The 14,905-nt window shown below is 44.5% G+C and overlaps 1 protein-coding gene across 1 annotated transcript in view; it reads left to right on the top strand.

Moving 5' to 3' along the window:
* LRRC42 (leucine rich repeat containing 42) overlaps positions 1 to 14,410 on the top strand; it is a 31,540-nt gene extending 17,130 nt beyond the window's left edge. Inside the window, exons 3-8 of the mRNA XM_075321073.1 lie at positions 5,752 to 5,883; positions 7,401 to 7,519; positions 9,258 to 9,346; positions 9,804 to 9,917; positions 12,720 to 12,804; positions 13,472 to 14,410. Of these exons, the coding sequence (XP_075177188.1) occupies positions 5,752 to 5,883; positions 7,401 to 7,519; positions 9,258 to 9,346; positions 9,804 to 9,917; positions 12,720 to 12,804; positions 13,472 to 13,731 (799 nt within the window). The 3' untranslated portion in view covers positions 13,732 to 14,410. The remainder of the gene's footprint in view (positions 1 to 5,751; positions 5,884 to 7,400; positions 7,520 to 9,257; positions 9,347 to 9,803; positions 9,918 to 12,719; positions 12,805 to 13,471) is intronic.
* Positions 14,411 to 14,905: the final 495 nt, after the last annotated feature.

The raw sequence follows: 14,905 nt of genomic DNA, 5'->3' as shown, positions 1-14,905 counted from the left end.
GCTACTTTGAGGTACTCTGTGTCCCCGTGGGGACCGCGCACAGCAACACTCCAGCATTGCTGGGTGTGCTAGTGCACCGGGGACAGCAGCGCTGACTGAGTTTGTGCCATTACACACTTCAGCGTCGCTGAGTGTGTTCGTGTAGGGGGACTGCCGCGCTGACCGCCGCTGCCATGGTTATCACTGCGGCGCGGCTGGGACTGTTAGTGCGCCGGGGACTTCCGCGCCGACCGCGCTTATACGGCGGCCGCGCTTATAACTCGAGTCCCCGGCTTTTGCGGCCTAGTCTCTTTTTTTCTTCCCGCCCCCAGCCCTGCCAGTCAGGGGAAGGGCGGGACGCTGTACAGGACGGCAGCACTGAGGGCTGGAGCATGCTTTGCATACTCCACCCCCCTCACTCTGCACAGTGGGGCACCAGTTCCCGCACTTTTCTGGGTCACGCCCACGGCTCCCTCCTCTCCTCAGGACGCCGGCAGCCATTCCTCTCAGCTCTGCTAACGCTGCAGAGGGGAGACAAACTCAGGGAGACCCAGGCAGGAATTCTGGTGCCCACACAACCGCTTTGCGAAGGCGGTAAGCAGCACCTGTGGTGCTGGCCCCACTAGTGCAGAAGTGTACTTTATAGATTATATGATTATAGACTATACTTTACACTGTATGGTGCACTGTTGATTTTTGGCTATATACCCTCCTGTATTGCTCAGAGGAGACAACAGCATGTCGTCCACAAATAGCAAGGGTGCCAAAGCACATACTTACTATGCTGCCTGTGCAGCATGTACGGCTATACTGCCGGCAGGTTCCACTGACCCTCATTGTGTGCAATGCTCGGCCCCTGTGGCACTTTCTCAGCCGGAGCCTCTGCTAAGGGTGGCCCAGGGAGAACCACCTGTTAACACTGTCCAGGTGACAGGGACGGAGTTTGCAGTTTTTACTGAAAGACTTTCTGAGACTATGGCTAAGATATTAGAAGCCTTGCAGTCCAGGCTGGCATCTCAAGCCATGGGCACTGTGGAATCATTGCCCCCTGGTCCCCCTCAGTTGGAACAGCAATGTCCTCCCGGGGTGTCTCATGGATCCCAGGGTGAGGTCTCTGACACGGACCGCAGCCCCAGACCGACTAAGCGAGCTCGCTATGAAATCCCCTCGACATCATCACAATGTTCAGGGTCTCAGCGAGAGGACTCTCTGTATGATGAAGCGGAGGTAGCTGATCAGGATTCTGATCCTGAAGCCGCTCTCAACCTTGATACTCCTGATGGGGACGCCATAGTGAATGATCTTATTGCGTCCATCAATGAAATGTTGGATATTTCTCCCTCAGCTCCTCCAGTGGAGGAGTCAGCTTCTCAGCAGGAGAAATTCCGTTTCAGGTTTCCCAAGCGTACAAAGAGTATGTTTCTGGACCACTCTGACTTCAGAGAGGCAGTCCAGAAACACCGAGCTTGTCCAGATAAGCGTTTTTCCAAGCGCCTTAAGGATACACGTTACCCTTTCCCCCCTGACGTGGTCAAGGGCTGGACTCAGTGTCCCAAGGTGGATCCTCCAATCTCTAGACTGGCGGCTAGATCCATAGTTGCAGTGGAAGATGGAGCTTCACTCAAGGATGCCACTGACAGACAGATGGAGCTCTGGTTGAAATCCATCTATGAAGCTATCGGCGCGTCTTTTGCTCCAGCATTCGCAGCCGTATGGGCACTCCAAGCTCTCTCAGCTGGTCAGGCGCAAATTGACGCACTCACACGTACGTCTGCGCCGCAAGTGGCGTCCATAACCTCTCAAACGTCGGCATTTGCGTCTTACGCTATTAATGCTGTCCTGGACTCTGCGAGCCGTACGGTGGTTGCAGCCGCCCATTCGGTAGCAATACGCAGGGCCTTGTGGCTGCGGGAATGGAAGGCAGATTCGGCTTCCAAAAAGTGCTTAACTGGATTGCCATTTTCTGGCGACCGTTTGTTTGGTGAGAGATTGGATGAAATCATCAAACAATCCAAGGGAAAGGAAACATCCTTACCCCAGGCCAAACCAAAAACACCCCAACAGAGGAGGGGACAGTCGAGGTTTCGGTCCTTTCGGGGTGCGGGCAGGTCCCAATTCTCCTCGTCCATAAGGCCTCAGAAGGATCAGAGGAACTCCGACGCATGGCGGTCTAAATCACGCCCTAAAAAGACCGCCGGAGGTGCCGCTACCAAGGCGGCTTCCTCATGACTTACGGCCTCCTCACACCGCATCCTCGGTCGGTGGCAGGCTCTCCCGCTTTTGCGACACCTGGCTGCCACAAGTAAAAGACCGTTGGGTGAGAGACATTTTGTCTCACGGTTACAGGATAGAGTTCAGCTCTCGTCCTCCGACTCGATTCTTCAGAACATCTCCGCCTCCCGAGCGAGCCGAGGCTCTTCTGCAGGCGGTGGCCATTCTGAAGGCAGAAGGAGTGGTGGTCCCGGTTCCTCTTCAGCAACAGGGTCACGGTTTCTACTCCAACCTGTTTGTGGTTCCAAAGAAGGACGGGTCCTTCCGTCCTGTTTTGGACCTAAAACTGCTTGCTCCAGAGCATCAGCGCTTCTTGCGCTTCGCCATAGGAGACGAACACCTTCAGTTCGCGGCACTGCCGTTCGGCCTGGCGACAGCCCCAAGGGTTTTCACCAAGGTCATGGCTACAGTAGTTGCGGTCCTCCACTTTCAGGGTCACTCAGTGATACCTTACTTAGACGATCTGCTGGTCAAGGCACCCTCTCAAGAGGCATGCCAACACAGCCTCAACGTTACTCTGGAGATTCTCCAGAGTTTCGGGTGGATCATCAATTTTCCAAAGTCAAATCTGACACCGGTCCAATCGCTGACATATCTTGGCATGGAGTTTCATACTCTTCCAGCGATAGTGAAGCTTCCGCTGGACAAACAGCGTTCACTACAGACAGGGGTGCAATCTCTCCTTCAAGGTCGGTCACACCCCTTGAGGCGCCTCATGCACTTCCTGGGGAAGATGGTGGCAGCAATGGAAGCAGTCCCTTTCGCGCAGTTTCACCTGCGTCCTCTTCAATGGGACATCCTACGCAAGTGGGACAGGATGCCGACGTCCCTAGACAGGAACGTCTCCCTCTCTCAGGCAACCAAAGCTTCCCTTCGGTGGTGGCTTCTTCCCACCTCATTATCGAAGGGGAAATCCTTCCTACCCCCATCCTGGGCGGTGGTCACGACGGACGCGAGTCTGTCAGGGTGGGGAGCAGTTTTTCTCCACCACAGGGCTCAGGGTACGTGGACTCAGCAAGAGTCCTCACTTCAGATCAATGTTCTGGAGATCAGGGCAGTGTGTCTTGCCCTAAAAGCGTTCCAGCAGTGGCTGGAAGGCAAGCAGATCCGAATTCAGTCGGACAACTCCACAGCGGTGGCTTACATCAACCACCAAGGTGGGACACGCAGTCGACAAGCCTTCCAGGAAGTCCGGCGGATTCTGCTGTGGGTGGAAGCCACAGCATCCACCATATCCGCAGTTCACATCCCAGGCGTAGAAAACTGGGAAGCAGACTTTCTCAGTCGCCAGGGCATGGACGCAGGGGAATGGTCCCTTCACCCGGACGTGTTTCAGGAGATCTGTTGCCGCTGGGGGATGCCGGACGTCGACCTAATGGCGTCACGGCACAACAACAAGGTCCCAACATTCATGGCTCGATCTCAAGATCACAGAGCTCTGGCGGCAGACGCCTTAGTTCAGGATTGGTCACAGTTTCAGCTTCCTTATGTGTTTCCTCCTCTGGCACTGTTGCCCAGAGTGTTACGCAAGATCAGGGCCGACTGCCGCCGCGCCATCCTCGTCGCTCCAGACTGGCCGAGGAGGTCGTGGTACCCGGATCTGTGGCATCTCACTGTCGGCCAACCGTGGGCACTGCCAGACCGAACAGATTTGCTGTCTCAAGGGCCGTTTTTCCATCTGAATTCTGCGGCCCTCAACCTGACTGTGTGGCCATTGAGTCCTGGATCCTAGCGTCTTCAGGATTATCTCTAGTAGCAGTCACCTCACTTCGGAGAGTGTCTGAGTTGGCAGCGTTATCATGCAAAGCCCCTTTCCTGGTGTTTCACCAGGACAAGGTGGTTCTGCGTCCGGTTCCGGAATTCCTCCCTAAGGTGGTATCCCCTTTTCATCTCAATCAGGACATCTCCTTACCCTCGTTTTGTCCTCATCCAGTTCACCAATGTGAAAAGGATTTGCACTTGTTAGATCTGGTGAGAGCACTCAGACTCTACATTTCTCGTACGGCGCCCCTGCGCCGCTCGGATGCACTCTTTGTCCTTGTCGCTGGCCAGCGTAAAGGGACACAAGCTTCCAAATCAACCCTGGCTCGGTGGATCAAGGAACCAATTCTCGAAGCTTACCGTTCCTCGGGGCTTCCGGTTACCTCAGGACTGAAGGCCCATTCTACCAGGGCCGTGGGAGCGTCCTGGGCCTTGCGACACCAGGCTACGGCTCAGCAGGTGTGTCAGGCAGCTACCTGGTCGAGCCTGCACACTTTCACGAAACACTATCAGGTGCATACCTATGCTTCGGCAGATGCCAGCCTAGGTAGGCGAGTCCTTCAGGCGGCAGTTGCCCACCTGTAGGACGGAGCCGTTACGGCTCTATTATGAGGTATTATTTACCCACCCAGGGATTGCATTTGGACGTCCCAATTGTCTGGGTCTCCCAATTAGGAGCGACAAAGAAGAAGGGAATTTTGTTTACTTACCGTAAATTCCTTTTCTTCTAGCTCCAATTGGGAGACCCAGCACCCGCCCCTGTTTTTGTATACACATGTTGTTCATGTTAAATGGTTTCAGTTCTCCGATATTCCTTTGGATTGAATTTACTTTAAACCAGTTTATAATTTTTTCCTCCTTCTGGCTTTTGCACCAAAACTGATGAGCCCGTAGCAGCACGGGGGGTGTATAGGCTGAAGGGGAGGGGCGTTACACTTTTAGTGTAATACTTTGTGTGGCCTCCGGAGGCATAGCTATACACCCAATTGTCTGGGTCTCCCAATTGGAGCTAGAAGAAAAGGAATTTACAGTAAGTAAACAAAATTCCCTTCTTTCAGAATTGTTAAAAAGTCATGATAAAGTAGACAGTGTTCAAAATAAGTACCTATCCCTTTATCCTTGACTCTCCGGGCGCCCTGGTGGTCCCCGTCGGTAGTCTTGTGATGACGTCTCCCTCGTTATTGTAGTTTGTTGGTTTCTCACTGAGGTTTAAGTTAGTAAATAAAATAAATCTGGAGCATTTTCAGTTCTATGAAAACTGCCTAAGTCTATATTCAGATATCACAAGACAAATGGGCTGATTTCTTCTGATCAGAGCGTGGTACGAGAGTCATCCGATTTTCTTGTACTTGGAGAAATTAAGAAAAATATTCTCAACTTTCTCCATTCTGAGTCTGGGAAAATCTGATTTAATTCGGGTGTTGTCCAATTTCTTTTCATGGACGCATTGACGTGCATTGGTGATCTTTGATCTGGCCCTTGGATCAAAATCGGACATGTCTATATTTTCTGATGATCTTTCGCTCCAAGAAAAATATTGCGCTTGACTGGGCCCATAAACTTTTCAAAGGTACAAGTGAAGAACCCAAATGGCACTCACACTCAAAATCAGACATCTAAATGGGCCTTAATTTTAGTCATGGTGCAAAGTTTTGTTTTATCTCTTATTGTGACATAAGCTTTCTTTTATCATGTTAATATATTTTGGAAAGTGTAATCTTTGTTGTGTGTTTTGTGCAGGTACTTGTTGGTTTCCGAGAAGCTGGAGGAGATTAAATCATTTCACGGTTTACGGAGTTTGGACTTGTCATGTTGTAAATTGGGGGATGGACATGAGCTGCTTGGACACCTTTGTTCGGAGGCTATGGACAGGTACGGTGATGGTTGCATGGCCTGACTCAAATAAATAGGACTGTTTCCTATTCACTTCAATAGGAACTGAGATGTGGTACCTGAGAAATGGCTACAACACCGTGTAGAGATCTGTAGTGTTCTGGCTCCATCATACTGTGTATGTCTGGCTGACGTGGTACCTGGAACCGTCAGGTGTCAGACTCCCACCAGTGCTGTATGACCTAGTCATGTGAAACCAGCCTCACTTTAACTCCTTCCAGCTCCATGATGTAGTATGTTATGGAGCAGGTATATGGAGCTAGCTCAGAAGCAAAGTCTGCTCCACACAAGACGAGTGCCAGCTATGATATACAGTTGGTACGTCCCTATATCAGCAGCAACCAGAGCTAGCTCTAATCGCTGCTGTTTAACCATTTAAATGCTGCTGTAACTATCTGATAGTGGCATTTAAGTTGTGTAATACTGGCGGCCCACCATTTTGGCACCCATTGGACCCCCAGCCCCCCCTCCCCCACTGATGATGGTTTTCCATAAATGCTTGGTGACTGCCTTCTGCAATCACTTGTTTTCGCCATCCTGATGCTCCTACTTAACTCATACATTATAGAGTACAAGCAATCGTTTAGTCGACCTCTAACGGAATTGAAAAGTAAAGTGATAATGATATTAAAAAAACAGTTTAATCAACCCACTTTTGTCATCCAAAAAAGTAATGACACGTGTGGTTTTGCCGCATCCATAAATGTCCAAACTTTCAAACTATTACATTGTTTAATCAGTAAGGTTATCACTGAAAAGAAAAATAAAATTCCAGAATTTCAGGTCTCCGAAATTGTCAACACAAAGAACTTGTTTTTTTATTTTTTTTATTTTTAGCTAATATAATAATAATAATGAAAAAAAAACAGTTTGACTGTGGGATCGCTGTACTCACACTGTCTTGGACATTCATGTTCCCAGGTCCTTTTTATTGAACAATGGATGTTATATAAACAAAACCCAATAAACAATAATTCAATTTTGATATATATATGTATATGTGTGTATGTGTATGTGTGTATATATATATATATATATATATATATATATAATATATATATATATATATGTGTGTGTGTGTATATATGTATATATGTGTGTATGCATGTGTATATATACCGCGTATATGTGTATATATATATATATATATATATATGTGTGTGTGTGTAATATATATCTTTTTTTTTAAAAAAAAAAATTCTATATCATTTCACCTCATATTCCCCCCTCACCTCTTTTTGTAGTACATTATTGATAAAATGAATAGCAATAATCAAAATTACAACCCCTCGCGAAAACAAAACAAGGATTCTTATGCCTGTCAACAGAAATAATAAAATAGCTCTTTTGAAAGAAGAGGAGAAAAAAAAACAAAACCCAGAAGCACAAAAATGAAACTTGTCTGTGTCCTATTTGATCATAATTCTATACTGAGAATGAGACGTATATTCTTGTGGTTAGTGATTTTGTCTCGTACTTGGTTTCTGCCTCCACAGCCTGAGGACGCTCCACCTAAAGGATAACTGTCTGTCTGATATTGGGGTCCAGAAGCTGACTGCTCCTGTCCGAGTGCTGCACAGAGGCCTGCGGAAGCTGACCCTCCTAGACGTGTCACGTGAGTCTCCTCTGTACACTGGCCACGATCAGATATGACACCGTTATGTGCTAGGATGGGGTCAGCTCTGGCTAAATCAAATGAATGTGATCCAGTTTTTTGCCACGTGAAGAAGAGAACAGCTCCTTAAATAATCCTTAAGTAATCCTATCATGGTCGCCACTTTCTAACCAGCTCATTACCTGGTGTTTTTTGTTTTGCTTAGTTTTATTTATTGTTTTTGGGGTTTTTTTTGTCTTTTTTACTTTTAAACGTTGTTTTGATTGAAAGATGTAAAGATAAAAAAATGCAAGTAATTTTGCTTCTTTTGGGGATAAGTTGGGCCTTATTTTTGTCATCTTTCATATTTTTTATATATTTATATATTTTATTTTTTCTAGATCTGTCATATTTTCAATTTTTGCCAAGCTCAAAGGAAGATGTTAAAAGAAAATATGCCTGTTTTATCATATGGTGTTTTTTGTTTTTATTTATTGTTAGTTGTTTTTTTATTTAAGACCAGCAAAATAAATTTTAAATTAGTCACTTTTCGGTAACAAAAATGTTTGTTTGTCAGAAACAGTGATTTTTTTTTTTTTTTTTATTTATTTATTTTTTCTTCCCACCCCCCCTTTTTCTTTTTCTTTCACTTTCCCCTTTCTTTCTCTTTCCCCTTTTGCCCTTTTTCTTTCTCTTTCCCCTTTTGCCCTTTTCTTTCTCTTTCACCTTTTGCCCTTTTCTTTCTCTTTCACCTTTGCCCTTTTCTTTCTCTTTCACCTTTGCCCTTTTCTTTCTCTTTCACCCTTTGCCCTTTTCTTTCTCTTTCACCCTTTGCCCTTTTCTTTCTCTTTCACCCTTTGCCTTTTTTCTTTCTCTTTCACCTTTGCCCTTTTCTTTCTCTTTCACCCTTTGCCCTTTTTCTTTCTCTTTCACCTTTGCCCTTTTCTTTCTCTTTCACCTTTGCCCTTTTCTTCATCTTTCACCTTTTTCTTCTTTTCTTTCACTTTCCCTTTGCCCTTTACTTTTACTTTCCCTTTGCCCTTTACTTTCCCTTTTGCCCTTTTCTTTCCCTTTGCCATTTGCCCTTTACTTTCCCTTTGCCCTTTGCCCTTTTCGTTCTCTTTCCCTTTGCCCTTTTCATTATCTTTCCCTTTGCCCGTTTTCGTTCTCTTTCCCTTTGCCCGTTTTCGTTCTCTTTCCCTTTGCCCTTTTTCGTTCTCTTTCCCCCTTTTTTTCCTTTTTCTACGTCTGCTCTGTATCGAGCGGTCTTCAAATACCCGCACCAAATCCACAACATAGAAGTACATTATGGAGTGGAAAGGGGTTAAATATCCCTTACGCGAATGTAGAGTAAATGGTAAAAGGGAGGCAGATTTTCAGATTTTATATATATATATATATATATATATATATATATATATATTATATTTCTCATGCAACAGGTATTTCTGGTTATTTGTCAGCTGTATAGTATCATCGGTCACAATCCTTTCACACCTCAAATTCCGATAGACAATTGTGCAGATTAGCTGTCAGTTTCCTGCCTTCCATGGGACAATCCCTTCTTGTGTTGCACATCTGCTGCATTTCTTTTTTTCTTCCCCCCTTTGCCCATTTTTGTGTAGTGAATTCTATATAGACAATCCCTGTGCACTGATAAAAGTAAGGAGCGATCCAGCCTCTGTTACTGTCTGCAGAGTAGGATTGCGCACATTGCCTTTCTGCCGTCCATCTGTACCTTTGCCCGTCTCTCCTGTAGGTAATCCACAGATCACAGAGAAGGGGGTGAGCTTCCTGCTTGTATTCAATCAGCTTGAATATCTGGACATTTCTGCCACGGGTGTACAGGTAATATATTACAGTGTAAGCGTATAGTATAGGAGCCATAACCACCATCACCCATCCTCTGAGCTGTGCGTCCCAATTCAGGTCAATAGGGATTGATGTTGGTGAAATAATAGGATTCTGCTGTGTATTCGAGGTCAAACTCTACTAATCAGAAGAGATGCTGCAGGTAGAAGGTCCCCATGTCTCTGCTCTGGTGGCCATAGTTTACCTCTGTGGCTGTTGCACCAGGGTAATTTTACTCAACTCGAGCTATAAGTAAAGTTGTAATGTACGGGTCAGCAACGCTTGTGAAACTACAACTCCCAGCATGCCCTGACAGGTTGCAGCCGTTATGGCATGCTAACAGTTGCCGTTTCACGGAGTGCTGCAGGTTGTGACCCATGTTTCAGGGGGCTACCATGTTGGGGGTCTCTATTTGCATTCTTTGAACCTGCAACAAATTGTTCTCCATTTTTAGGATACCACTGCGACTTGTCAGAAAATCCAAACAAGAACGGGCCTGGTTCAGTCCATGAAATCTTTACACCAGTTTGATCATGTGGACTGCAGGACTCAAGGCTGGGCTGAGCAGGTAGGTGGGTGCCATCCCTGTAGCTCCTTTATGGCTGTATTCCTGTATACATTGTCGTTTACAGCAGCGAAATGGTAGCTGGGCTGCACTGTACCGTAAAAAAAAATAAAACATACTGGCGTAAAAATTCCTCAATGTCGCCCACTGATGATTACCAACTATCTCTGTAATTCATTGTTGGCAGTTGTTGCCTCTGTCTTGCCACATAGCAATGTCCTAATGGAGTAATCTGACTCCTCCTCAGCCTATGGTTATCTCACTCTTCCATGCTTTTATACTGCAGCTTTGATTGGTTGCTATACAGAAAGTCTGTACATTTTTAGAAGATATCACTCCACTGACAGGAAAGAATTATAATCTAAAATCAACTAAATGATCAGTGCTAAGATTATTAGGAAGCTGCCACATATTTACAGTGGGTACGGAAAGCATTCAGACCCCTTTAAATTTTTCACTTTGTTTCATTGCAGACATTGGTAAATTGAAAAAGTTCATTCTTTTCTCAATGTGCACTCTGCACCCCATCTTGACAGAAAAAAACAGAAATGTCGACATTTTTTTCAAATTTATTAAACAAGAGAAACTGAAATATCACATAGTCATAAGTATTCAGACCCTTTTGCTCAGTATTGAGTAGACGTTCCCTCCTTTTGCGCTAGTACAGCCATGAATCTTCTTGGGAATGATGCAACAAGTTTTTCGCCCCTGGATTTGGGGATCCTCTGCCAGTCTTCCTTGCAGATCCTCTCCAGTTCCGTCAGGTCGGATGGTGAACGTTGGTGGACGCCATTTTTTGGTCTCTCCAGAGATGCTCAATTGGGTTTAGGTCAGGGCTCTGGCTGGGCGGGTCAAGAATGGTCACAGAGTTGTTCTTAAGACACTCTTTTGTTATTTTAGCTGTGTGCTTAGGGTCATTGTCTTGTTGGAAGGAGAACCTTCGTCCAAGTCTGAGGTCCAGAGAACTCTGGAAGAGGTTTTCTTCCAGGATCTCTCTCTGTACTTGGCTGCATTCATCTTTCATCTTTCCTTCAATTGCAACCAGTCGTCCTGTCCCTGCAGCTGAAAATGACCCACATAGCATGATGCTGCCACCACCATGTTTCACTGTTGGGATTGTATTAGGCAGGTGATGAGCAGTGCCTGGTTTTCTCCACACATACCGCTTAGAATGATCACAAAAAAAGTTCTATCTTCGGCTCATCAAACCAGAGAATCTTATTTCTCATAGACTGGGAGTCATTCTTGTGTTTTTTTGCAAACTCTATTCGGCTTTCGTATGTCTTGCACTCAGGAGAGGCTTCCGTCGGGACACTCTGCCTCCATAAAGACCCGACTGGTGGAGGGCTGCAGTGATAGATGACTTTGTGGAACTTTCTTCCATCTCCCTACTGCATCTCTGGAGCTCAACCACAGTGATCTTGGGGTTCTTCTTTCCCTCTCTCACCAAGGCTCTTCTCCCATGATTGCTCAATTTGGCTGGACGCCCAGGTCTAGGAAGAGTTCTGGTGGTCCCCAACTTCTTCCATTTAAGGATTGTGGAGGCCACTGTGCTCTTAGAAACCTTGAGTACTGCAGAAATTCTTTTGTAACCTTGGCCAGATCTCTGCCTTGCCACAATTCTGTCTTTGAGCTCCTTGGGCAGTTCCTTTGATCTCATGATTCTCATTTGGTCTGACATGCAGTGTGAGCAGTTAGACCTTATATAGACAGGTGTGCGCCTTTCCAAATCAAGTCCTATCAGTTTAATTAAACACAGCTGGACTCCAAAGAAGGAGTAGAACCATCTCAAGGAGGATCACAAGGAAATGGCAGCATGTGACTTAAATATGAGTGTCTGAGCAAAAGGTCTGAATACATATGACCATGTGATATTTCAGTTTTTCTTGTTTAATAAATTTTCAAAATTTCTACATTTCTGGGGGGGTTTCTGTCAAGATGGGGGATGGGGTGTAGAGTGTACATTAATGAGAAAATTATTATTTTTTTTTTTCAATTTACCAAATGGCTGCAATGAAACAAAGTGAAAATTTAAAAGGGGTCTCAACACTTTCTGTACCCACTGTATGTCAACCTACTGGTATACTGTCCCCTCCTGGTATATAGGACCCCATCCTGGGCCCAGGCTAGTATATATTGTCCCCCTCCTGGTAACTGTCTCCATTGTACTCGCCCTCTCCAGTCCCACGTCATGTGGCATCCTCCTGTGAAGCCAGCGTGCAAAAGCCAGCGGCTTTTATCAGAGTCTGTGCTATGGCAATGCACGATGTCATTGTCACGCGCCGCTGTCAGTCAGCGACACACTAATGAAAGCTGTTGGCTTCTGTTTGGCCGGCAGCCTGTATCGCAGTGCAGGGACCCAAAGGGTCTTTGTGTTGAGATGCATTTCACTCTGTGTCTAGGTCTATGTTCGGGTCGGGAAACCTGTGATCAGTCCAGGCACTGCGGTCAGTATACAGACTGTAAAATACAGTTATGTGAATCTGGCCTAAATATTATAAAATCAGACAGCAATTTTTTTTTTTATATATTTCCTTTTATTAAACCTCTGCAGGGCACAGTCACAGAACAATCAATAAGATTGGTGAATATCACAAGCACTTTTTCAAGCAAAATGCATCAAAAAGTGAAAAAAATTATCTGTTTTTAATTTACAAAATGGCTGCAATGAAACAAAGAGTGAAAAATTTAAAAGTTTCTGAATATTTTCCGTACCCACTGTATAGATGATTATAAAGAAAGCAGTGGTGATAGAGAGGCGTGACTTGGAGATCCACTTTAATTTGCTTTATTCTTGCATTTTAGCTTTTTTGTCAATGGGACCAATTAGTGCTGTCTGCCATTAAACCAAATAAAATCCCGAAATCCCGAACAGCAGCTCAGCAGTTCTGTGAGTATTTTCTTAAGATGTCAATTGAGACAGCATAAAATGACTATATTTCGGTATGCACTATTGGACGGAAACACACACACACGCATTTTTCTGAAATACTTGTATTTTTGTATATTTTGGGTGGATTTGAATGAAGGAAAAAAAATATATATATTTGTCTTTTATAGCCAGATAAAGTAAGAACCCTCAGTCAAACTCTCTGATGGCTCACTATTTTTTATTTTCTGATCACTCATAAATCTGACATTCCTTATAATTCTTGTTATTTTTATATATATATATATATATATATATATATATATATATATATATATATATATATATATTTTTTTTTTGGAGATATCAGCATAGATGTCGCTGCGTATTCATTAGCATGTTAGTACGCCCATGGGGTATGCTTATATGCTAGGGGGGGCCAACCAGCCAAGGGAACTCAAGCCCTTGCGACTAGTCGCTAGCCTCATTAGCATATCATAAAGGATCTTTAGAAATACTTTTTCTACAGATCTCTTTATTTATGCTACTAGATACAGGGACAGTTAGGCAGGGATTAGCAATATGTACCCAGAACTGCTCATGGTTCTGGGTGCATATTGGACCTGACAGGTTCCCTTTAAGTATACCTTCAACACTATGAAACTAGAATGTATGATTGCTTTTATAGATGGAAAAGAGAAGGTAAATTGTGACGATGTCCAGACACCCGTACAGTATGAGGCTTCTACAAATGGCACAGCGCACCTACAGTTCTACAGACCAGCGGTGGTAAGAAATTCAGTCCCAACAGCATCAAACTCAGGACATTATCCACTTAAAAGAGCCAAAGAGGAAAAACGCATGGAAGAAACAGCGTCCTCTCTGCCTGCAAAAAAGTCACGTATGGCTCTTACATCTGAGGACTGGGACTTACTGAACTCTTACTGAGCCGTCTGTGATCCAACCTGCTGACTATGGATAGAACTACAACTCCCAGCATGCTGTAATCAGTGGGAGCCTCAGACGCTCTTCTGTTTTCAAATACTTGATGGAAATTTGCACTATGAGCCATGTTAATCTCTGGCCACTGCCGTGTTTTCAGTTTTACAGCAAGGACTTTACTGTTATTCTTTACTTTTCTGGTCCAGATATAGGAGCAAATGCCCCTGTAGTCAATGATTGTCATCAGCGAGTGGCCCAGCATTTCTGGGGTTGTCCCCTGCTCTTGTCGGCACAGTATTATATACTGTACAAATGCCCAAACAGATATTCTAGATGTAAAATGTTGTAGCATATTCTTTAATGGGAAATGTTTTCTTAGATTTGCAGATCATTCATACAGTAATAAATCTTTTATATTTTTTTTTTTTATTTTTTTTTTTTTTACATTAAGTGAAATTCTGTTCTCTTTAAAGAGAAGGGACTGATGGTTTGCATACAGCACAGGAGCAATTCAAAAGGTTTTGGGGAGATATACAGGGGGTTCAGGACATACAATTTTTTAGAATACTGCACAGGTGCTGAGTAAGGTGGTATTATTAGCTCATACACGAAAAAACTGGTGATAGGTTGCCTTTAAATAGGTATTCCTACAATTGACATTAAAGAGTATCAACCACCATGATTTTCCTATATAAACTAAAGCCAGTGCTATACTGGCACTATCATGTTGATTCTATACATACATTTAGTTGTGAGATTGGATGTATAGTTTCTGAAATATAAGCAAGTAAAGTTTGTGAAATGCGCTGTTATTTGATTGATAGCAGCTACAGAATATATAATAGGTGGGTCGGGTTTTGCTAGTTATTCCCGCCCCTGTCTGCTGCCTGTCTTTTTCTCTCCCTGCCCTTTCTCCTTCCCCTGTAATAAGAGACCGAGAGAGGAAGGACAGGCAGATGGGCGGGAATAACTAGGAAAACCCGACCCACCTATTAGATATTCTGTAGCTGCTATCAATCAAATAACAGTGCATTTCACAAACTTTACTTGCCTGTATTTCAGAAACTATACATCCGATGTCACAACTAAAGGTATGTATAGAATCAGTATGATAGCGCCAGTATAGCACTGGCTATAGTTTATATATAAAAATCCTGATGGTTGCTCCTCTTTAAATTAA

Source organism: Anomaloglossus baeobatrachus, chromosome 8 (assembly GCF_048569485.1).
Source record: "Anomaloglossus baeobatrachus isolate aAnoBae1 chromosome 8, aAnoBae1.hap1, whole genome shotgun sequence".
NCBI classification, from domain to species: Eukaryota; Metazoa; Chordata; class Amphibia; order Anura; family Aromobatidae; genus Anomaloglossus; species Anomaloglossus baeobatrachus.
The sequence above is the reverse complement of the archived record's forward strand: the minus strand, read 5'-3'. Positions and strand labels throughout refer to the sequence as shown.